Source organism: Cheilinus undulatus, linkage group 6 (genome assembly GCF_018320785.1).
Source record: "Cheilinus undulatus linkage group 6, ASM1832078v1, whole genome shotgun sequence".
NCBI lineage: Eukaryota > Metazoa > Chordata > Actinopteri > Labriformes > Labridae > Cheilinus > Cheilinus undulatus.
The window spans coordinates 45,664,793-45,690,488 of record NC_054870.1 but is presented as its reverse complement, the minus strand read 5'-3'; the positions used below and the strand labels follow the sequence as shown (position 1 = coordinate 45,690,488).

Sequence of the window (25,696 nt, the reverse complement as noted above, 5' to 3'; positions counted from 1 at the left end):
AAGAAATGCAATGTTGTGCACATCCTGTTCTGTTCCTGCATGCGTCCTATACATACTGATAATCAGATTATACAATGGACAGCATTTGCTTAAGTGTTTCTTCACTCTCTCCATACAAAGATATATTTTAATGTTTTTCAGATCTATAGTAAACAGTCCATGACTAATAAGCTTGTGAAGTATCTCCTCTAAACCTCCCATTATGCATTTGAAGTGGGGGAGAGCGAAAGTCGAGCTTCCCTCCCGTTAATGTCTGAGATATGGAGAAGTCTAATGTTAAATATGAACCTCTCCTGTTACTTTTAATCGCCCTTTGTGCAGTTGATGTTATTCAGGGGTCTATACATTTGGGATGGTTATGCATTCATAAAAATCCTCCTCGTGCATATCAGCTGTTGTAATCTAACCACTGAATGTTGAGCGACACTTTCAGATCATAAATTGTGTTATGCATGCAATGTATGGCTAAATGATACTGATATAAGGTCAGGTACTGGCAGAGAGAGACTGTAGGATTTAGTGCAGAGGGCAGTTGCACATTTGGGCAGCAGAGTTTAAATAAATGCAACGAAGCCGGTGAGTTATTTCTGTGGATAATCTCAAGTGCAATCATTACGCACGCATCTTAATCAAATCACATGACTTACATCCTCCTAAATTAGTGGTCTATTTAGGATGCAAGATTTCTGGTCTCTTTCTCAGCTGCAATCGCCTGCTGTCTAGATAAGCACTGTGGACTCGCTTTCAACCTACCTCCACCCCAGCACCCCCTGTTTTGGCTCAGTGGCTATGAGATCAAAAAATTGTGGTTTCAATGGGAGTCACTTGAGAGGATAGTAAATTTTAGATTGAATCTAACACAAAAACTAATAATGCATCAAGTCAGTATTTTGGCTAATCTTTGACATAGCCAGGACTAATTTAAAAAACACCCCACACCCCAGCATTACTTATCAGAAAAAATAATTACTGTTTTGTGTGTGTGTGTTTTTTTTTTTTTTTTTTTTTTTTTAAATAATACTATCCTGTAATCAAACTGGTATTTAAAGGGTTAAAATCCTGGAATTTATTTGATATTTGATTGTTTTGGTCAGAACTGAAGTTGATCAAAAGATTTCATCAAAAAAAGTAGAAAAAATTATGAATGTATGCTATTTTTATAGCCATTTTTGGAAGTGGACGTTTTTGCCCTTAATGACTCGAAAGGGTAAATTTGAAATCTGATGCTACACAAAAAATAATAATGCACCAAAGTCAATATTTTGAATAATCATTGACATATGTAAGCTGGATTTAGAAATAATGCCCCAGCCATGCAACATTTGGTTTAAGGAAAAGAACACTTTTTTTTGCTTTTTTCATGAAAAACAACATTGACTTTAAGTTGTCAAACTGGGATTTAAAGGGTTAAAATCCTCGAAATGATTGAATGTTTGGTAGTTTTGAGCACAGCTGAAGTTGTTTAAGAGATTTATGCAAAAAAATGCAGGAAAAAATATTAATCGATTAAGTTTTTATAGTGGTTTTTTGGAAATGAACATTTTTGTCCTTAATGACTTTAAAGGGTAGTAAATTAAACTTATGCCTGGGGGTTAAACAAACTACAACGTGAGATTATCGGTCAAAATACATAAAAAAAGCCACTTTTACACATAATCTGAAGAAAAAGAGAAGCACTATTTCTAACCCATATGTGTCATAACTTGGTTAACCTATGCAGCCTCTCTTTTTATGTCAGTTAAAGCCACACAGACCATAAAAAACATTATTACCATCCTAAATTCGGAGATGATGGGAACGGGATTATTATTGCCTGTGGTCCTCTGTGTGCTGAAATATGGTTGGTTACTTCCCCTGGAATTTTTACTCTGCAAATACAGACATGATCCATTCACACAGGATTAAAAACACAGGCACCCAGTGCAGTTATTACAAATTACCAGAGGTCCATGGGTAATACTGACCCCATGCAAATAGGGCATAAGGCTGGAAAATTACTTATTAGCTTGTGTATCTTACCCATATTTCATCTGATTGTGATCTCCGTCTTTTATTAACACAGATTCTTGTCGAGTGTCATAAAGAAAGTAAAATGGCATATTTACTTGGTGTAACTTCAGGAAAATATCTTAAAACACTAATCAAACCACTTATTAATGAGACGTCTTGGATAAACTTTATTGACAATTGATGTGAAACATGTTTCTTACTGATAAACAGACTCCTGCTCTGCCAGACTTTAGCTCTCTTCATAATCAGATAAAGAAGGAAAATAACTATTGAAGGAAATATTTATAGTACTTCAGGCATATGCGTCTGGGTTGTGGCCACTCTTGAATCACCATATGCCTCTCGAGATCCTGAGTCCCTGTTGTCAGACTTCAAGCCCGGTACCCAAGCTGCTGCCAGTGAAGGCATGCTGAAGTCACTGAGGAGGAGGGGAGGCCTCGTCTCTGGGGAAACCATTAATATCATCGTAATGAGTCACAGGGCAAGACTTGATTGCAGAACCGAACTGGGCAGGAGACAAAGGTGTGAGGCTGCAAAGAGGGGTACAGAGGGATGCGGAGGCCAGGGTTCGTGGCCTGTGTGAGACCATAGAGGACCTCAGATCTCTGTCCTCAGCCTGTGATAATCTGCATTTAAAGGGACACACCAAAACTGACTGTTTTCTGAGCTGGTATTTACAGCAAGAGAGGAAAATCACCCTCTTGTGGCTCTTGTTACAAATTAGATATTGAAAGCATGTACATACATTTCATTTAGAACCACAGATGAATGTGTTAAAGGTGGAAAAGGGGTGGGATATGTCCCCTTTAAAGCCAAAGCTTATTTGTAATGCCCTACCCTAGACTGGCCTTAAAATGCACAAACTTAACAAATAACTATAACTAAATAATAGCTGAAAATAAACACCACAAGATTCAAATGATCCCTGGTCCACATGTTGATTCCTTGAATAAAAACACAGTTATCCCAGTGATCTGTCAGCTGCTGCCTATGTTAAAAGCCTGGTACTCTGAGCAGAACCCAACGTTTCCTAGGAGCCTATACTGATGATTTCTGGGTGATTTTAAGACTGATACCTTTAATAAAACTACCAAGACTTAATGTGTTAATTTTTAGGACATGACAATGTGTTACCAGCTTTAGAAGGGAATGTGGCTCATGCACTCACCAAATACTGGCTGACAGAATAAAGGTGGAGAAAGTTCTTGCTAACCTCATACATTCTGATAAGTTCATGTATACTGTGCTGTACCCTGACCAAACAAATCTTGTTCTGTTTTCCCGCCTGCAGTGTGTTTGTGCCCCCGGATGGATTGGAGAATTTTGTCAGTATGTAGGTGATGCCTGCCTGATGAATCCCAACAGCTGCTTGAATGGAGCCACATGCATTACAACGAGTCAGCCTTCCTCTCCCCCGCAATTCACCTGCAAGTGCCCCCTCGGCTTCGCAGGTGAGATATGGTTGCTTCATTATCTGTTTTTGCCCCTCTCCATCTGTCTGTCCGTCTGTCTGTTGGCAGGAATTCACAGAATATGGATAGAGGTGTACAAACCCTTTTGGTAGGTTGGTCATGGAGCAAGAAATGACTGATGCTCGGGGGAAAACATGACCTGCATAGGTGCTGTTTTGAAATTTTATTCTTTGAAAATCCCCTGGATGCTGTGAATGCAGATTGCCCTAAATATAAATATATGAGAGGGTCATTTTCTGAATATTTAACATCTTTAAAACGGTGAATCTGCAGTCTCATGCAAGACATTTGATAAAGAGCTCACATGCTGAGAGTAAGCCATGAATTATACATCCCTACCATGGGTGTTTTAAGGCAGATTACATAAAAATGTCAATAAAACAAGTCATGAGTGAGCTGTTTATTCCACAGATCATGTATCATAGGAAACATGAATGCAGTTGTGCTTTGGTTATATTAGTTTTGATTGGCTTACAGATGCCTATTAAGATTTAACATCACATTTAAAGTTTTCCTAAAGAAAGGCTTTTTAATCTTGCTGTCTTGTCATGGAAGGTCATCCCATTGAGCATACCTAAAATAAGAGATACTGTGATCATTCATAATTTATCATTTAAGATGGTAAAATACTGCCCTTGATTATCTATAGACATTAATTATCAACCTAACATTAGCAGATGAGTACAGCATTATTAGCCCCCCTATGAAAAAGTAATTTTTACCTCCGCCAAGAAGGTTATGTGATCAGGTGGGTTTGTTTGTTTGTTTGTTTGTTTTTTAGCAACATAATTCAAAAAGTCATGGATGGATTTTCATGAAATTTTCAGGAAATGTCAGAAATGGCATAAGGAAGAACTGATTAGATTTTGGGACTGATCCGGATCACCGTCTGGATCCAGGAATTTTTTAAAGGATTCTATACTATTGGGAGATAGGGCTAATGGCAGAGGTTTGCGCTGTTACCACTTTACACTAGGAAATTGTGGACATGAGTAACTTTTTCAAAGTTTTGGAGTTTATAGAGTTTGTAAGACACACGCCCGGTTGAGGAAACAAGTTGGAGCGTAACAGAGAGAAAGACAGAGAATTGTAGTGAGAATACTCATAATGCTGGGAGGAATAGAGAAATATTCACCCTCTGCCATGACTTCCACATGTAGCGAAGCCAATGCTTTGCCTCACTGTGTCTCCATCCCACCGGGGAAGGAGTAATCGGCGAGTTAGATTTTGGGAGTGATCCAGATCACCGTCTGGATCCAGGAATGTTTTTCAAGGATTCTACACTATTGGGAGATAGGGCTGATGGCGGAGGTCTGCGCTCTCTGAGTGCTTTTCTAGTTTCAAAGTGTTTCCCAAATGCTGTCAAACAGAACAAGGAAATTTAACGCAGTTTTTCCTATAATCTCAATTTTATTTTGTACTTTTGGACTTGTCCAAGTCCAGGCCAGAGATCTCAGAGTGGTCTGTGATCTTAAGGAGGTCAGAGAGCCGAGGTTTTGTCTGCTTTGAGGTTGTCAGAATAAGATAAGCATATATTAAATCAAATCATGACAAAACACTTATTATAAAGGTTGTAAAAAGGTCTGTTAGAAAGAAAAAACATGTGTAGACCTATTTCCTCAGAGTTTTAGCAATGATTCATTAGAGGGTGTTGATTTTTCCTCATTTGGGTCCCGCTTTTAGGAAAAAAACGGTTGAAAAGCACTAGGGATGGGAATCAAGAACTGATTTCAGTTGAGAACCGCCTCCAATTGGTTCACTCCATTAACATTAGGGGTGTAACAGTTTTTGTATTTGTCATGTTTCAGGGGGACGTAGCCCCACAACGAATACGTCTGAACCATTAAAAAATCTTTCCTTCTTGATGGCAGCCACGTTGATAAACGTTTGCTAGCTGCTGTAAAACCACCAACGAAGAAGAGGAAGTAGCCGGCATTTTTAAACACACGTGGAAGAAAAGTTTCCTCAAGGCTCTGAAGGAGACCTGCTGCATTTTTCTCCCTCTACTCATCTCTGCGTTGGTTTTAAAAAGCCTCCGCATGTGAAAGCAGAGAGGGTTGAGGATACTACCACTGATAAAACATTATAAAGACACGGATCACTAGAAGTAGAGAACACAGACGACAAATGTGGTTTTAACATGAGCCAGTCTGGGATCCTTCACTGATGAAAACAAGTTAGGATTTTGCACGAGTAACCACTGCACCGGCTATCGATTTAAACTGTCTTTACGGTTAAGCCCTTTTCACACCGCTGCACAGCAACTTGCCGCCTCCAGTCATTTAAATGAGGGACAGGCGGCAGACGGGAAGCGGTTTTAACCGCGGTGGTAGGACCCAGAAGCGGTTGCCGCCCACGTGAACACGCACAGATTTTGCCCTGCCGCTCGGAGTTCGGCATGTTGAACTTTCTGGCGGCAGCCACCTGGCAGCAGCCAATCACTTTGAAGGAGGGAGAGAACCCAGAAAAAGCAATCTTTGTGGGTCCAAGCAAACAATGGAGGAGCTCATAATGTTGGTGTATCCAAGCTCTACAACACGGCTCTACCTTCGTATAAAGACAACTAGAAGAAAAATTGTGAAACCAACCACTGAAACATATTCTCTAGGGGGAATTATTTTGATGACGGAACCGTATTTTTTCCTTCATTTTATAGTACATTATACATGTTAATACACAGAGATTGTGAGGTACTCTACCGTGTTTTTGGGGACGGGTGTGTGATGGACTTGTGGGTGGGCTCTGCTGTGATGTTCACCGAAGCACCTCTACGTCATTGCTGCCTCGTACCACAGCAGCAGCAGCCACTTTAAAAAATGCTAGGCATTTCAGGGGACTCCTCTGGCAGGGAGGTGGTTTTCAGGGTAGTTACCGCACGGCGGTGTGAAAAGGGCTTAATCCTAATGAAATAGAAATATGACACACTGCTCTAAAAAGCACATATTTTGATTTGCATTTTATGTTGTGTTTATTCTTAATTTTTCAAACTAGCAGATATTGGTTGCTTTTTTTTTTGGTTTGTTTTCCTCTTTTTCGGTCTCATGTTCAATATATCAGTTCAATCACATGCTGCTCTATCACTGATAGTTCTTAACACTCGATGAAATAGTCTTTTTGCAAAACTGGCCCCATATCAACAGTAGTTTTGTCCTCACATTTAAAGACTCTTCATACACAGACAATGGTGCTGCTGGTGGAAAAAGACACATACACCTGTGGAATTTATTATAAATGGTCACTCATTACATGGCACTGTCTTTGTGATGGTAATCAAAGCAATACCATCGCTATTTTTGAATACCATGGGATGCAGTATTACTGTATTACCATCAATTCCTAGTAGGAAGTCAAAAAAACAGACTAAAGTGGTCAAAAGTGTCTTCTTTTCTTAAAAAATGATGCAAACAGTGCAACATCTGCCAAACAATGCATGCAATGCGTGCATCTTTTTTTGCACAAGAACTATTTATTTTATACAAGATTTCTAGTTATTTTTATACTTTCAGATCTAGACTAGTTGTAAGGTTTTATCTTTTAAAGAAAATGAGCAGTATATTTGTATTCAAATTCAAGTTCAGAGATGAAAGAGAGCAGTGTGTTTAAATTGAGACATTTCCAACAAAAAAAAAATAGATCTTTTGTATATTTTAGCATCTTCTCCTTCCATACACTTGATACCCGACATTTTTAGTTCTCTGATCTCTTTGTTCAAGCCAGTAACTGAAGTGTGCTTGTCACTGACTCACTGAAGGTGGTATGCATCTTGTTCAGTGTTAAGAGTGCAGAAGAGCAGTGTTTAATACGGTTCTATATTAAGAAGAATGTAAGAGCACATATGAATAAAGACTCACTGCTGATTACCTGATACCAGGTAATGTGGCAGAATTTACTCTTTTCAGTAGTTCCAGTTTTGTCTCTTTCAGTGTTAAAGTACATTTAGGGTCATCAGCAGATTTTCTAGGGAAACTGTTTTGTTACCTCTTTCCTTTGTAATAAATCCTTTTATGAAATAAAGGTATTCTACTCCCTGTTTGAAAAAAAAAAACTGCTTTTCATTTGATAGAAAATAAAGAAATTCAGCTACGTAATTACAGTAGCTTAACTGTAGATTAAAATGACTTAACCACGAGGGGTGTGACAATGTCAAAATGTGACACCACTCCTCCTGTTGGGAATTGTTTCCTGTGAAAGGTTACAAAATACAAGATTTCAAATTTACTTTGTAAAATAAGGCATAACAGGTGGTAAAAGTAACTGTTTTATTGTTTACACTGATAAGTAAAGAGCCTACTGAGCTCTGTGGTTAGAATCATACATTTAACACTAAAAAGGAAGTGCTTTTATTTTGAAGTGCTTTTATTTGGAAGTCACATAAGGAGACATGTCATGTGTTGATGTTGCTAGCTTGACAATGTTTTGAAGCAGCGGTGCAGAAGCCCGCATGTGTGACTTTCTTCCTTTTTTCTGTGCCACCTTGAAACAGTAAATGTTGCAGCTTGAAAGATACCCGTTTTTGTCATCACTGAAGCTACCACTACACGACACCTCCTCCTGGATAAGTTCATCCTAACAGTGTAAAATTATTAAACGCAGCTGTTTGGATCATGTACGCTCACAGACTCACTCACAGTGTTAATATTTTTTGCTTTAACTTTGATTCAATTGCTGCTTTGAAGTGTTTTATTCACATCTCACTGTGTGTCAGTCGTTCATCGATCAGCTGATGGCTGCACTAACATCAGTCACTGACTTCACACATGAAGCGCCATGGCCCATTGTATACTGCAGCAGTTAGATTTAACTAAACGCTATAGAGCAAACATCTAACTCCAAAAACTGAAGTTATAGTCCCTGATATATCTCCCTTTTTGTTGTCTGACAGTAGAGCAGAGACACACTCACTAACACACACAGATTTGCTCATCCGTGTGTCATGTCTGAGACTTTCAAAGCTCAAATTACACAAAAAGAACACAAATGGATAAAATAACCTATTTCTGTAAATTATAGCAAATTTGTTACTGAAGGAAAGATTTCTTTTGAGTGATTTAAATACGGCAATGAATGACTATTTAAATTTTAATGATGCAGCTTTTTATATTTGAGTTCTAAACAGTTTTTAGTACTCCCAAAATAGTCTAAATGCCTGTATTATTTTCTTCAATTGGAGTATTGAGTGCAAAATGTATGAAGACTAGATTTGAAGTGCTGGTGAATTACAGTTTTGAGTCAGTTACACAAGATTTACTGTATTTAAGCACTGACAGCCTATTTAGTACAAGAGGATTAGTCTCAACATTTCTGAATAGACCTGGATTGCTTTGTATTGTGACTTTCAGCTGTATAAAAGACACATTTTCCTAAACCTCGCCTTGTATTGTCTTGTCTCGTGAGATTAGGGTCTCGTCACACCCCTACTTGCTACAGATTGGAAATAAAAAAAGGTAATAGTTAAGGAGAGTGGTTAATGAAAAATAAAGTTGTTGAAATCAAATGGTGCAGATTAGTCTTAAAAGTGAAATGAGACATACCAGGCCATAGTGTTGTCCTTATTTTCCATCACTGTGAGAGGAAAGAGATGCTATTTTGAGTAGCATTCAGTGACATGATAGCTTTACAGTTCCCCCTAAAATTAAAAAAAGAACAATAAAAGCATGTGATAACTGAAATTTAAAGAAATGTAATGCTTTAATTTTGGACTTTAGTCTTTTTGTGATCAGTGCCGTAATTTGACAGCCTTAATGTGACATTTCACTATTAGTTTAATTGTGGCTAGTCATGCAAGCTAAACAAAGGTAGGTTCATTTAGTGGAAAATCCTTAGCTGAAATAGTAAATGTTGCCAAATGCCATGATTTTACTATCTCTTATTTGAACACTCAAAAAAAGAGAGAAAAATGAGGGAGAATGCCATTTATGACAGAAACCGCGTGAAGACAACAGTAAAGAAGAGAAATGGAGTCATAAGATGTTAAAGGGTTAGCAGAAAGAAAGAAAAAAAGTCAAACAAAAATGTTTAAAAAAGAGATAAAAGATTCAAAATTTGGAATTGCAGTAATGTAAATTCCTATAGCTGTATTTGCTAGTTGTCCTACATATCACATCTGCAGCCTGTCATATCTGAGAGTGGTTTATAAAGGGGTCACATTCAGGTTAATTTGAGACCTCTGATATTGTTCATTGATTGCAGGTGGGTCAGCAGGGCAGCAGGATGCTCGTTACCCGTCAGAGTTAGGACCAAAACCTCCATGTTTGCAAGAATCAGCTTTGATTAATGTCTCATAAGACTGAATGACAGCTGGCCATAAGGCTGCTGCACTATAACTGACCCCGACCTCTGACAACAATGTGGAGGCAGACAGGGAAATCAGAAACCCCCGCGGTGATCAATTATATAAACATATTTAATGTATTTGTGCTTTAACTGTTGTTGTAGCTCTGCTGTCTTTGTAAAAGACCACATCCTTTAGTCGAGAGACATGTTTTTGATCTGTTTAAGTTTAAACAATAAAGCAACAAAATTCCAATCTACTACTGAATATCTTTCTATCTTTTTCAAGGATCGTGCTCTTGTTGAAGTTCTAACTTTGAGTCTTGCATACAAGAAGCCTCGCCTGCTTGACATTTCTAAGACTGGCTGTGTTGATAGAATTTAATCCAAGCACACTTGCAGAGGGCTTCCTAATTAGCTGCCAACTCTAAACATGGACAAAACTTGTTAAGCTGTCAATGTAAACTGATCTAAGGGACCAGAGAGAGACACAAAAACTACAGGGTTGGTTCATATTATGAGATTTAGGGGTGATTTATTTTATCTACCATGCTTATAAAGATAGTACATTGTTGGAAATGCAAAATCAGATGTGATGTGAGTGGAGACTGCTTTGGAACAAAGTGAAATGTAGTCCACCAGCCTTCTTTTAAATAAGATGCTGTAATTGTTTTCACAAGCAACTCCTACTCGAGTGAAACACACTTATGGTTGTTACATCTCCGGAGGAAGATGACTGGCCATTTCAACTTCCTTTGACATTATTTCTTTTCAGACTGTAGTCTCTTACTCAGTAAAGGCTCAAACATGCAGTTTCTATGCAGCTGTGCACTTCTGTCTAGTGCCATCTTTGTCCAAATGTCAATTTTGTCATCCTCCCAGCTACCAGTGTGGTTGATGAATTCCCACTTGATGGTGTTGACAAATCTTGAGGAAAATGGAAGTTGAAGAGCCGCCATTACCGCAGTGGTATCTCTCAAATGTTTACATGTTTTCAATGAAAAGCTGACCAAAGAAGTGAATTTTCTGCTTTTAACATGACTTTCTATGTAACTTTATTTCAGTCAGTACCACTTTGTCAAGAAACACATGGTTTGCAATTCCAGCTATAAATATTTTTCTTTATTAGCAGTTATTAGTTTGCACTTAAGTTGTTATTTTTGTGGTGGTGGGACTCCTCTGGGATCCCCATGCCCTTCCATGAGCCTACATAGAAAGCATAAGGCAGGGAAAGAAGCAGTAAAAACCCCAGAGCAGAGCTGGCATCAATGGCAATAGAAGGACATCAATCAACTCAGAAGCAGAATGAAGGAGGAGCTGGGGTGGAGGAGGGTTGCAAGAGCAGCTTCCAGAGACAGAGGTAGAGCATAGCCAAGCAAGCATGAGAGGAATTAGCCAATAGCATGCTTAGAGCAAATCAGCTGGCAGTCACTTAATGAGGTTGCCTTTACTCCTGTCCTCTGGAGGGTGTTACTGATGCCACTAACAATTGTTTTAGGGGCTTATTTTACAGCTTTGACCATGTTGCTGTTGTCAACTGCTGCTGTTTCCCTTGCTTTAACCATTTCACGTCTGTTACTGACACCAGTGGTTTCTTGCTTCTTCAGGATGGTCCAAATGGTTGTACTGGCTATGGTCAATGTTTGATCAATGGCGCTGATTGATTTTCCATCTTCTTTCAGCTTCACAATCGCTCATTTTTTCCCCCATAGACAGCTCTCTGGTTTTCATGTTGGTTACACCTCTCAACTATAAAGGCAGTCTGCACGGACAAAACCTAAATCTGAAACTGAGTGTAGACATTCAGCACTATTTATTGTTTTAATAATCAGTGTAATAGGACACACCTGGGCAACAAAACACACCTGTCAGTCACATGTAATACTCGTCTGCACCACTCTGGTGTTAGAGCATCTTTCATGCCTCTTTGTCTTTCATGAGTGTGCTCATGTCCTGACTTTGTGTTGTTTTGTTTATTGTGTGAAAGTAATGGCAGTCAATTCAGTCTTGTGGTCTTGCTGCTTTTTAAAAAATGTTTATTCGACCTATGTATGCTCTCTTTTCATCCATTTTGAAATGGAAAAAAGAACACAACATGCTCCATAATGGGCCTACATTGTATTTACCAGATACAGCTGTATTCAACAGTATGATTCTGTCCTTGCCCTGTTGGTGAAACAACCAGTGAATGTGTTTTTCCCCCAGTTCTCTCCTGCTCTGGCCTGAAGCATATTCCCCATCTAGCTTTAAGTCCTGACACACTCACCTGTCACTCAGATAAGCCCTTACATAGCACTACATGAACAAGAACCCCCCCACTCTCTGTTCAAAGCTGAGATCTGGTGCCACTTCAGTAATGGAAAATTGTCTCTTGCACCATGGCAGGTCTTAGTGACTGATAGAATTCATCATTTTCTGGCGTCTTGGGATTTTTCCTTTGGAATTTCCAGCCTGGCAGCATAGAAAGGCCAATTTAATTTCAAGCTTCGCCCTGAAACCCCACTGTAGTCTATCATAGATCATAACTCAGGATACATTACTCAGGCCCCGGCATTCAGGTTTTCATGTTGGAGGGCTTTACTTTTCATGGCATAAAAACTGTCAGCCTGGTCACATTCATACACACTCTTCTCTTTAAATGCATGTAGTAGCACTGTCAAAAGATCACATTTTAAAATTGGGATTAATCACGTTGATTATAATTAATACAATTTACAATCAAATGTTTGTATTTCAAAATTATAAGTTTATGTGTAAAACATTCCTTAACAGTTCTGCAGTGCTACACTGCTTCGTGAGTGTGAAACCAGGACCTAGAGGTAAGAAACAGTTTTTACATGTTTAATCTGTGAATACAGTGTTATGGATGCACCAATGCATTGTTTTAATATTGGTATAGGCTGATATCAGTCCTGTGTACATCTGCCATCAGCCAAATAAGGGAGGAATGAAAAGAAATTAGTTGCCAGTGTTTGTTTTGTCCAATCAATTTTATGCTAGTGTCTGGTGTCTTGCAGAATCAAATACAAGGGTAGAAGAAGGGACCAGCTAGACAAATTCTGAACTGTTTCCATGCTAAAACATTAGAGAAAGTGTTGTTTTACTAGGAGTCTTACACTAAAAGAAGTAATCAGCTAACTTATGTATCAGCGTAGGCCCTAATTTGCACAGTTGGTGCATCTCCAATTAAGATATCATGCAAGAGTGCATGTACAAAATGACTCAGTTCCAGTTTAGTTGCTTTCTCTGTGTAAGTACCTTTTTCTTCTGCTTTTACTTTGAAATTTATTCTGTCTGTTGTTAAAGAGATATTTCAGTATTTTTGAAGTTGGGTTGTATGAGGAACTTGGCAATAGTATTGTACGGTGGCCTGGAAGTGCAGTACAAAATTACAAGGTCTGAAAACGTTTACAAAGCTTGAAACTCGAAACTTATGTCACTTCCAGCATTTCCATAGTGCACTGTTGTTTGTAAATTTTTTTCAGAAGTTATAAATGTTTTCTACAACTTGGAGGTTTCTCTCAACTCATGTCAAAGTGTTTTGTGTTTTGTAAATTTGTTTTGTAAGATCTAAATTTAAAATATTAAATGTATTTTTAAAATTGAAAATTTGTTTTATGAAATATGAAAAATGTTTCTGTGAAAAGTGTTTCAGACTTTGTAATTTTGTATCGCTCTTCGTAGATTTGTTTCATGTTTTGCAGGTTTGGTTTTGTATTGGATTTTTTTGTACTTTTTTTTTTTTTTTAAGAAAATTTGATTAGTCATTTCTAAAAGTGTTTTGCTAATGTACATTTATTTTATGAAATGTAAAAATGATTTGGTAGATGTTAATCTGCTTTAAGCGTTGTAGAAGTGTTTTAGACTTTGTAATTTTGTGTTGCACTTCCAGGCCACTTTAGCCGTGGCATTAACCTCCAGTGATTTCAGTGAACATTGCCTTTTTAAGCATGACACCCTTTGGGAAGCTGGGCTATACGGCACTACCAATGGGTACAGCAGCTCCAACTAATTTAGTGAGTTTTAGGTAAAAATGTGCCAAAAAACAATGTTGACTTATTGTATGCTATTTCAAAAATGTTTGAAGCATTTTATTTTCCACCCAGAAAGCTTCTGAGTTTGGAACTATTTTGCAATGAAAACTTTGGCTATGTGCTCTTCTAACTCAGTGTGTCTGACAGTTATTTTGGTCTATGAGCTACAACAGAACAACAAACTAGACTAAAACTAGTTATTTCAGCTCAGTTTCCACTCCAGTAGACCCAATAACTGAAGAGCAGGTTGGGCATTGTTTGGGTTTTTCCTGATACTGTTGCTAAATCAATACTTTGCAGTGGTGTAAATGGTGCATTGAAAGTATTGAAAGTCAGCTGGGTATGCCAGTAAAACACTTGATAAGAAAAGGAAACAGGTGTAACTTCTTTATGTAAGAGGCTCAAGCAAAATTTGTATACTTGGGTGAAGTAGGCGACAAACAATAAAGTAAACGTGTCAGTCAGTGTGATTTTTTTCCCTTGGTAGGAAAATGCAAGTGGAGCAGAGACACTCCAGACAGCAAAACAATTTAAAGACATTCATGCAGGTGAAAAAAATGAATGCTTAAAAACTTTTTATATAGTGTACAACTGAGCCAACATTGTTTTTCTTCCTTTTTTTTTTTGGCTATTTTTTACCCAAAACTTGCACAGAGGAACTGTATCAATCTGTGCTTTATGACCTCGCTTCCCCAAGTGCGTCATGCTTAAAGAGGCAATGCTTACTGAAATCTCTGGAGGATGATATGACTACCATTGCCATGTATCTTACACAATCCAACTTCAAAAATACAGAAATATCCCTTTGAAAAGTATATAAAAATGGCAAAAGGGAATGGTAAAGACATGAAACAATTGATATTATAAGGTATAGATTTGTCTAACCTTTCCAATGAGCTGTCTGGAAATTTTAAGTCACAACAATGTCTTTATTTCCATGTCTGTGAGCGCAAGATTACCCTACACTGAGTAGTATCCAGTGGCAATTTTTTCAGTTAAAAAATTAAATTCATTAAGTTTATGTCATAAATTCATTGCAGTTAAGGTTTTAGCACAATAATGCTGATATATATATATATATATATATATATATATATATATATATATATATATATATATATATATATATATATATGTAATTATTCAAGGCATGGAAAGTGGAGTTGCTGTTAAAAGGAAGTTTAGAAACCAGCAAAGAGCCACCAAATAGTTCAACCATTATCTGAAACACATGAACTCTTTGGTTTTGAACCTTTTCTGGACAAAATAATCAGTTTATCTGTAAAAAGCATTTGTAGACTTTTACTTTTGACACCATTAATTCTACATAAAAACGTATCATAATAATACAGTTTCATCTAAAGGCCCCTATTATGCAGAATGGTTTTTATTCCCGGCCATGAGTGTGCGTAGGCGTTTCTCTGAATTACTGGAACAAATCTGTATAATTTGCAGCTCCACAGCATTGCATACTTTGTATATAATGACCTGTAGCAGCCACCGTGCTGATGGTATCAATCATCGTGTTTGTGCTGTAGCATGAAGGTGCCACCATCAAGAAGCGACTCTCACTACATGTCACTGCTCCTCTGTTATTGATGATAGGACATTTAAATTAATAACCTGCACTGGAAGACACACACCCCCAACCACAGCGGTGAAACCAGCAGCTGCTGAGCGCCAAACAATTTTCTGCATCCACTAACCTGCAGCTTCCACCTCATCTTTTCTCTCAGCGAGGACCAGGCTCTTCATTAAATGTCTGTTTTCTTAGCCAGAAATTGAACCTGTCTATCCAGGGATATTTTCAGTAACGTCTCTTTTTTGTACTTTGAGGGGCGCTATTCCTGAATTGCACTGGATTTTAGTAAGTCCCAGGCACCTGCAGACAACTCTTTGCCAAAAAGAATAATTGAGATGCTTTTAAATTTTCAATTAAAGATAAAGTAGAGCTATTTCTAAGGCTCCCCCCTTGGAGTTGATGAACTGAGTTGTAAGTCAAGATCAAGTCAACACTCTTTTTGAAATCAAAACTCAGTGATTTAGTTGTTTAACTTGATTATTAGACTGAGATGAATGCAGGGGCAGCAGTGTGCAGACTTGAAACCTTACAAAGCTTTTCTCAAATTGACCCTTCAGTGCGCAGGTTTCAGCTGAGAGCCTAATTATCTGCTGAGGATTCCTCCTCCAAAATAAATAGACCCAGTCATGAAAACACTAAATTATAAGTTTCAAGTTCAGAATCAGTGTTTGATGTGATGTCTGAAGGCACTGTTAGCTGCTGCTAGCTTGTGAAGAGTCCTTAAATGTTAATTAACTTGTCCTCTCCAAGTCACCCGGATCCAGTGATAAAAAACTGTGAAAACAGTGATGTTCAAATCAGGGTTTTTCCAGGGTTTTTTTTCATAGCTTTGCAGACTTTTTTTGGATCACTGCATGATGCGTTTCTTTCTGAGATCTTGTAGCCTACTTCACTTTGTCTGACAGCTTCTATTTAAGTGATTTCTTCATTCAACAAATCTGGCGGTCATCAGGCCTGGGTGTGGCCAGTGAAATTGAGCTCAGCTTTCCAAAAACTGTGGTTAACCACAGTTAACTCATGATTTAACAAGGTGGGACCAATTACTTTTTCACACAGGGTCAGATAGGTTTGTTTTTTTCCCCCTTAATCAATAAAATATTTCTATAGAAACTGAATTGTCTATTTACTTAGGTTGTCTTTGTGAGATACTAAAATTGGTTTGATGGTCTGAAACATTTAAATGTGACAAATATGCCCAAAAAATCAGGAATCAGAAAGGGGGCAAATACTTTTTCACGACACTGTATGTATTTACATTTCAGGTCGGGTCTTATCCTGCAGTTTTGACTTCCTAGAAAAGAAATTCTTCAAAATATCCTCTTCATGCTCTGATTGCCATAAGCTAAAAGAGAAAATGCCTCATAATGGTCTCTGCTTGGGGCCTCCAAATTACTAATACCACCCCTGCATATGTTTTTAGCACTCTCCTGGAGCTGCAGGTAAAAATGGGACACCATCTCATGCCATATTTTTATTTTTGTACCTTTTTGCTCAGGAACAAACTGTGAGATTGACATCAACGAGTGTGACTCCAGCCCGTGCCAGCACAACGGAACATGCTCTGACCTGCATGGACACTACGAATGCCAATGTCCCACAGGTATGTTGGGCTGCAGCCAAGACTAGCACTCTCTAATAACATTTAAGTAGTATCAGTTCTAGCTGTAGAGGCAAGCTGTGCTGCAGACTTTTTAAACATGTGTGCTGTAAACGTGGCCTAAGATCTCAGCCAGGGCCCTTCTGGCCATCTCAGTGTGCATGGAAAACCAAAGACTGTTAACCTTTGCCAGCAGGAAGCTGTCTGTGGGAGAAAGCTAGAAAAGTCTGCAAGATTTAATTCAGCACTTGTATCTTAGCTCTGACTCTGTTTAGAAGAGATATTTTCCTGTTTTTGAGCAGCTTTCTGTTAAATAATTCCACATTTATATCTATTAATTTCTAATATTCTTCTTAAGCACTGTAATGGCTTTCATCGTGGAAATAAAAGATATCAAAAGGCCATTAAAAAAGTCTTCCTCTCAGCAGGCTCTTGATAGAAACATGCTTAATTATGCTGAATGGAGGCAACAAGGCACAGCCAGCGCTTTCGACATATTACTCACAGTATCAGTTTACAGACTCGGCCCGTGATTGATAGCTGAGAAAAAAAAATCACCCTTCTCTCTGCCAGAGCTCAGTAATGCACCAAAGTGTTCAAGTATATTAATGAGACTTTCATAACATTATATTATGAAAGTCTCATTAATATAATTTCCCTATAATTGCTTATTGTGCCTGACGGGCTGAGTCTGAATTTACGCTCATTGAACATAAACTGATACCACTAACAGGAGCTTCATGAAGCTGGCACTGTTGTTATGTCTGCCTGATTTACTGGAACATTTTATTACATAAACATGCAAACAACACTGCGAGCAGGACATCTTTGTGGCAAGGTGGTGATTTTCTCACAAGAATTCACTGCTTTTATTTTTATCCCTTGCACTTAGCTAATAAGGGAAATGCAATACAGATAGTTATGAAACCATGTTTGATTAATTTAACATTAAAGGACAATAACAGTGTTAATGACACATCCAGTCCTTTCACCTCATCAGCTGCTGAAGCATAGGAGTCACTGCTGAAGGTGACCTACAGTTGTATTTTCATCACATGACGGATTTTGTCAGTCCTCGAAGTATCTCCCGTGAAATATTCTAAAAGATTGTGACTGATAGGTTGAAGTTTTTATCCATCCATCCATCCATTTCCTTTACCACTTATCCACTTCTGGGTTGTTGGGTGCTGGAGACTCTTTGAGTGAGCGTTTGAGACGTGTGGTACACCCGAGACAGGTTGCCAGTCATTCTGAGTTTTGACATCCAGACAGAGAAAACAAAGTCATGCCCTCAGGGAATTGAAAGATTCCAGTTCTACATAACTGGCATGCCTTTGAACTTTAGGAGGAGATGGGAGAAAACCTTAGCAGAATCATGTAGAACTTTTAAACTTACTCCATAAGAAAGCCTGCAGGTTTTAACCCAGAATCTAATTAATTGTAATTCACAGCAAAACACTGATTTGTTTAGTTCAAAATGCTGAAAATGAAAAATTTACCTTACAGCCACTGAGTCAAACCTCAAAACAATGTGCAACAAAATATTGTTGTCATTGATGATAATGCTAATCATTTTAAGCAATTCATTAATTAGGGACTATCAGCATTAGTTGTATGAATTTCAGGTCTGTAACTAATGCATTTTTTATCACATCAACTCACTTTGGTTGTGATAAGTCTGTATTTTCTTTGCAAATACAAGCAGGTTTGTATATAGCACATAAAGTAAGGAAATTTGTGTTTGGTAGATTATTTCTTTGTTGTAAGAATACTTCTTGACAACAAATCTTACACTGTTGGAAAGCTTGTTTATTTCCCTTTTAAATGGTGTCACATTTGTAAGGAACATGCATTTGTGGGATGAACAGCAGAGCTTAGTATGTGGGGTGCGCCCATGAAAAATTGGCCACAGCAGCTTATTCTGCTATTCACTGTTGTTTGGCATTGTTTGGTGGATTGGATGATTTAAGTCTGAAGATACAAGACTTTTTGGCAATTTAACAATTCATTTAACAATTAGGAACCTCAGTAGCATGTATAAGAACCATACACTTTATATGAAAAGGTGGGCTGGGCACCTCTGACTGTAAACGTGACAGGTACTGGTTCTTATTCATTTATAAAGCCTTGATTGGCAAAATTGCATCATATATAACATCTCTGTTAAATCAGTCTTAATCAGTAAACAAGATCTAGTAACTTCCTGATGCTTGAAGTTCCACAGCAAACATTTTATTTGGAAGGACTGCTTTTAACTTCTCTTCTGCGTCTCCATGGACCACTTTACAACACACATTTAAACTGCAAGCACTTGTTCCTGTTGGTCAGTTTAAAACTATGATAATGAACTATTCTGCTTTTGAATGTTTCTGTTTTTAATTTTGCTGCTGATACTTTTTGAATCATTTTGTTCGATGCATTTTATTGGTTGTTCTCTGAACATCATTGAAAATGATGGACTGCCCTCAATGATTTTTCTAAGATTAAATAAAGGTTTAATGAATGAATGATTGGGTTTCACCTGCTGTGCAAAGTTCAAGCGCAGTCTAGTTTGAATGGAAGTTCTTACTTACAAAGGAGTTTACTCTCTGCTGAGATTGAAGATGTTGCACCAGCTGAGATAGTTTCAGTGTAGGCTTAAGTTATAACATCAACACCTACCTCCTACTAAGTGTAAAGTCCTCTGTAAAATATGACTGTCATGGTGATTGTTTTGAAATGTGGGATAACAGCACGGCAATTTGGTGTCAGCAGTGTGTTCTTCATGATCAGTAACACTATTTTTTCCATGAGTGGAGATCATTTCAGCCGGCCGTTGATAGATTGTCTCAGAACTTCACCACTTGATGTCTCAAGCTCAAAACAAGAGTCAACAGCAAGAAAAAAAATAAGCTCTTTGGCATTGGGAGAGAAGATTTCATGGGCGCATCCCATATACTCAGCTCTGCTGCTCATCCCACAAAGGCATGGTCCTTACAAATGTGGCATCATATAAAGTAAATAGGCTTTCCAGCAGTTTAAGATTTGTTACCAAGAAGCATTGTTACAAGAAAGATATAATCTACCTAATGCAAATTTCCTTACTTAGACTAAGGTCTGTCACACACCCTCCTGAGCAGAACGTGACGACTGCCTCGTTGAACTGCCGCAGCTCGTGCCGTCAAGGTGCTCATACATGCCTGTCAGCTGCTTGTCAGCTGCAGAGATGCTGCTGTGCAGCTGACAAGCAGCTAGCTCTCTACACATTGGAGATAGCTTTTGTTTGCTGTTAATGATTGTAGGTTTGCACAGGTTTCATAATCAACTTAATCTTCATAACATATAAACATAGACAGTCATTTTTGAGTTAGACAAAAATATGCCATCCAAAATTCATCATCACAGTTAGTGTCAGCTGAGAACTACTCCTCATGATGAAAACAGGCAGACTGTCAGTACTGAGCCACATTATCATGCACATACATGCGTGATGGACGTAGGCTGCAGCAGTGTGCAGTAGTTAAATGCTCATCTGATCATCAAAGTGGTTAGTCATAGCCTTTCATGACAAAACTATGGCTGAATTGACAACTGCTGAATAAAAATCATCAAGTCTGTGATAGGTTTTACCATGGTGTTGTGATCTTTACTGAAGAATGCCGGCAATCTGGTGAACTGACTGAAAGGGAGTGTGTACGTATTTAAGCCGACCCTGCTCAACTGCAATGCCAGGGTTCCTACACAGATGAACACGAACTACTAAACAAGACAAATCAAACAAAGAGGAGGAAGGAGGAAGGGGACAGGATGGGGCATTTGCATTAAAACATACAGGTGTGCATTTGCATATAGAGTACATATAGAGTGACTTAATCAGAGGATCACCATTAGCTATAATCAGATTTCATTGTTTGCTATTCCCTGAAAAGATGATCATGCGTAGTACCAAAGAGGAAGAGTTTTCATTCTTTGAAGCTTTTTCTTCATTACATCAGATGTGATGCGACCGTGCCTTGTGCTTTTAGTGTGAGCATGTGCGGGGATATCTTCTGTGAAGTTAAAGGATGAGGGGGTGGGCTGATGGCGATGTCATTGGGTTTATCAAATGGGAGCCTCCCAAACATAGATGTCAAGATGAATTAGACCCACGATGGCCTCGAAGGCTCAACAGTGATTGTGTGCCTTCCCTGTTACACCTGCTCCGAGCAATGATCAAGACTCTGCCTGTATATTTAGGAATGGAAAAGCTGCATCATATTACAACCAAGCCTGCAATTAGCTATGTAATTTTCCTCGAATTACTGTAATTTTGACATATGAGTTAGTGCATACAGAGTGGCAAGGTGAAAGGAAGCAAACAGTTAAAAAAGCTTATACTCAAGGGGAATTACATTGAAATTATACCGAGTGCACCATATGTAATCATGGTGTAATGTATTTCACAGCTGTGAGGTGTGATGTGCATCTAAAAATAGATTAAGACTATTAAACCATTTCTTAGCCCTTTACTAATGGCAGTTATGGCAGCATTTTACACGTGCTTTAATTGTAGATATGTTTCCTTTTGAATTACACAGTAAAGAAATAGCTGGATTACTAAGCATCCACTGGTCTTGACCCCTTACTTTAAACCCATTTGATTATTAATTTATCATTTAATTATTGCTACCTGTTAAATACAGTGCAGTGTTTTGGTATGCAATGCCTTAAAAAGTATTCAACCCCTTGAATGTTTTACCGTTTTCTTGATTTTGCAAATCAGTCACGGTCAATATACTATGGCGTTTTTTTACAAAAAATATATATATATTTTATATATATAATATGTATATTTTAAGTACTACAAAGTAATGTCAATTAAACAAAAAAATAAGAGTGCAGAAAAATCAACCCCTTTCAAGTGACTGACCGAATTCAACAGAGGTCCATCCAACTGGTGCTAGTAGTCTCACAAGTAGTATTCCTGGCTACTATTACACCATGAATACGAAAGAACACTCCAAGCAAGTTAGAGAAAAGGTTATTGAAACCTATGTGTCAGGGGAAGGACACAAAAATTATTCAAAGCACTGAGAATCCCCCCGAATTCAGTTCAATCATCAATAAATGAAAGGAATATGGCACATGTGTAAATCTGCCTAGATCAGGCTGTCCTCACAGACTGAGTGAGCGTGCAAGAAGGAGACTAGTGAGAGAGGCCACCAAGACACCTATGACTACTCTGAAGGAGTTACAAGCTTCAGCAGCTGAGATGGGAGAGACTCTGCATAGAAACAACTGTTGAGTGTTTGCCTAAAGGCATGTGGGAGACTCCATGGTAAAAGGGAAGAAAGTTCTTTGGTCTCAGAATGAAATGGTGCTGTTTAGCCATCAGACAAGACGTTATGTTTGGCAGGCGCCAAACAACGCAAAACACACCATCCCCACTGTGAAGCACAGTGGTGGCAGCATCATTCTGTGGGGATGCTTCTCTGCAGCTGGCCCTGGAAGGCTTGTGAAGGCAGAGGGTAAAATGAATGCAGCAAAATATAGGAAAATCCTGGAGGACATTATTATTCAGTCTGCAAGAGAACTATATTAGATTTAGATTTAATTTAAAGTAGATTTTGTCTGCACACATTTGGATCGGTACTTGTCTGTACCATACTAAAAGTCCTGTACTGAAAGTGTTTAGTACATATACATCTACCTTTGCATCTCTAGGACAAAGTAATGGTTATCCTTTCTTTGTGTGTAACCACCTTAATTTTGCTAAAGGATGCCTAATTCTCAATTGAGAACTTGCCATTGATTCAGGCCTTATCTGAATTGTGAAACCAGATTTCTATCCAAACCGGGGCTAAACATAATGATCCTGAGAGCATTTGCTTGCTTTATTAGCACAAAGTAAATTATGTTTTGATGAACTACAGTATGTTAGCTTCTGTCACTGCATGAAAATATACAAAGATAAATTTCCATCTGTTAGGGTTTGCTGCAGACCTGCTGCATAGTTCAAACATATAACCCCCCTTTTCACTTACTCTGAATCGAACTATGGATTAAAATGAATATTAATGCAGGGTATGTGGATGTGGCTTACAATGCACTTCTACAGAAATAAACATGGTGCCACTAAGTGCACACTTCATTCAAGGCTAGGCTTCTTTGACATATATGTTGATCTGGGTGAACAATAACTGCATTGTATGTCATGATTGATTGCTTGGGTACATCATAAATGCTTTATTGAGAGTCTGATATGCTGTTTATTATTTAGTTGCAGCTTCATTGCCCTATTTTCTTGACAGGACTTTGCAGATTAGTCTTAATATTTGTGTTAGTCTGGTCCTTTGGGATTACTTGATCTGTGCTCAGATCCGCTACAAGGCTGTATACTTCCAATACGATCAAACCCTTCTGTCAGTGTCCTATATGCATTTTATTTATATTTCTGCACATCCTCTTGTAGCTTAAGAATAGGGACCAAACGTTGAAATGCCACTGGTAATCAAAAGAATAGTTTTGAATTGAACAGTTCAAGCCAGAGCAGCAAAGCACAACAAAGAATACTTTCAGAAAATTGCACTTTTTGGGGAGAAATTGCAAAACAATGTAATTTTTTGTGTAACAGACACACAGGTACTGTATGTAGGTAGTCAGGGTAGTATCGCCTAAAATGTACAGCTCTATTTTTATACATAGAGGGAGTATTAATGGGTCTTTAGGCTACACTGCAGCTTTCTACTGTGTTAACTATAACTGGGTCATTCGTTTCATAACGACTGTAAATTCGAGTGTGATCCCTATATTTGTCCACTTTCTATTAATATTAACAGCACATCAATGTGGACCAAACCCTCAAAAACCCTAAAAAACGTGTGACATGGTGATACTGAGAGTGTTATTTGTGCCCTGACTTGACTCTGAGATTTTCTGTATCTTCTGTCTTAGACATGAGATAGTTTGCACACAAGCTGCTGCCTTCTCTTTTCAGCCAGAGCTGTCAGTTGCTCTTTTCAGCTGCCTCTGAAGCTGCCTTTGCAGCCCGCAGTAATCCCTGATCATGAATCCCTAACTCCCTGAGTAAACTGGAACTAGATGTGGCCACAGATCCATGGTAACAAAATTCCTCAGGGCGAACCCTGGCTTTTCAGCCTTGCTACTAAATCTCATCTGTTATCTCAGTAAACCTAAGCCTCTTCCACTCATATGGCTCATCTGCTGCATCTTCTCATGGTGAAGTGACTTTTTCCATGTAAGAAAATTGTCTGGTGAGTGTCGAACCACCGTAGCAAGGAAAGTCTTGGGACATGGTTGGAAATAGAAGTTGCAGGGCTGTGGCTGCTTTCTTTTACAGCATCCAACCTGAAACTGAATTTGATGTTTGTACTAACTCAACTCTGCATGTTTTGGCAAAAGAAGTTTGTGTGTTAATAAGGTGCACGAAAATTGGAGAGGTGCAAGGTAACAAATATATATCTGCCAGGACAAGAAATGGTAACTAATAATGGTAATGATTAGGTTAAAGACACAAAATAAGTACTTTTTTTATGCCCTGCTTTACGAGCAGTTACTTACCTAATTGTTCAGTGGTTAACTCCCAGGTTACTAGCAGTGTCTACACCCATTCATTCCCTGATTAAATCTCAGGTTAACTAACAGTTATTTACATATCCATTTTCTTGTTAAATTCCTACCTTACTATCAGTTACCTACCTTATTGTGCCCTGGTTTTCTAGCAGTTACTTACCTATGTGGTCCCAGGTTGACACCCTGGTTAACTAGCAGTTGAATTTTGTGTAAATTATGCAGATTTTGGCTTTGTTTTCTCCTGGGTTTTTTGTGTTGTTCCAGTGCACATAAATGAAATAACCATGTACACCAAAAACATTTGTAATGGCTACAGTTTCTGGGATAAATGGTGTAAAATTCCAGGGGTGCCAATACCATCGTCCATGACTGTACTTATCTATTTGTGCTCTGGTTATCTAGCAGTTACTTACTTACGTGTTCCCTGGTTGACTCCCTGGTTATCTAGCAGTAACTTCCCTTTTCATTCCCCAGTTGATTCCCCGGTTAACTAACAGTTGCTTTCCCATCCATTTCTTGGATTACTCCCTTCTTAAAGGGATACTTTAACATTTTGGCAAATTTGCCCATTGCCATAATCCCTATAGTCTTAGTAATAGGTTCGTTACCTGTAGTTGTCCATACAAGCTATTTTTAGATTGGTGCTGCCGAGTTCGGAGCTGCTGTGCCATCTCAATGGAGACAGACAGTATTTTTTGCTTTCCCCTCATCAAACTCATTAAATACACAATCCAACAACTCCAAAATGCTCTCGTGGACAAGTTGTGACCTGCACATTCACCACCTAGTAGTTACTTTGCTGATTGTGGGTAGTTTTACTATAGGAGCAGTTAGTCATTCATTCCCTGTTTAACTAGCACTTAGTTGCCTATTTGTTTTTTGTTAACCTTGTGGTAATGTGTTACTGCTGAGCCAGTTTACAGGAAAAAATACAAACAGAATGGTTTGTTGTCTATAAACATACATGTGGTGCTGTTTGTGTATGCATTATATATATTAATGAGTATACTACATACTGTTATCTGAAACTGTGGCAGTTTTATTTTTTAAAGTATGTTTTTCTGAATTTATTGTCTGTTTCAGTTTTTTATTAAACCATATACGGTATATCACTAGTGTGAGCTAATCAGATGGAATAAAGCCAATAACATTTCTTTAAAATAAAAACAGAAAAACTGTT

The 25,696-nt window shown here is 38.2% G+C and overlaps 1 protein-coding gene across 1 annotated transcript in view; it reads left to right on the top strand.

The window, feature by feature from the left end:
* Positions 1–25,696, top strand: part of eys (eyes shut homolog) — a 425,152-nt gene that overhangs the window by 61,864 nt on the left and 337,592 nt on the right. The window contains exons 7-8 of the mRNA XM_041789003.1: positions 3,302–3,461; positions 16,864–16,968. Of these exons, the coding sequence (XP_041644937.1) occupies positions 3,302–3,461; positions 16,864–16,968 (265 nt within the window). The remainder of the gene's footprint in view (positions 1–3,301; positions 3,462–16,863; positions 16,969–25,696) is intronic.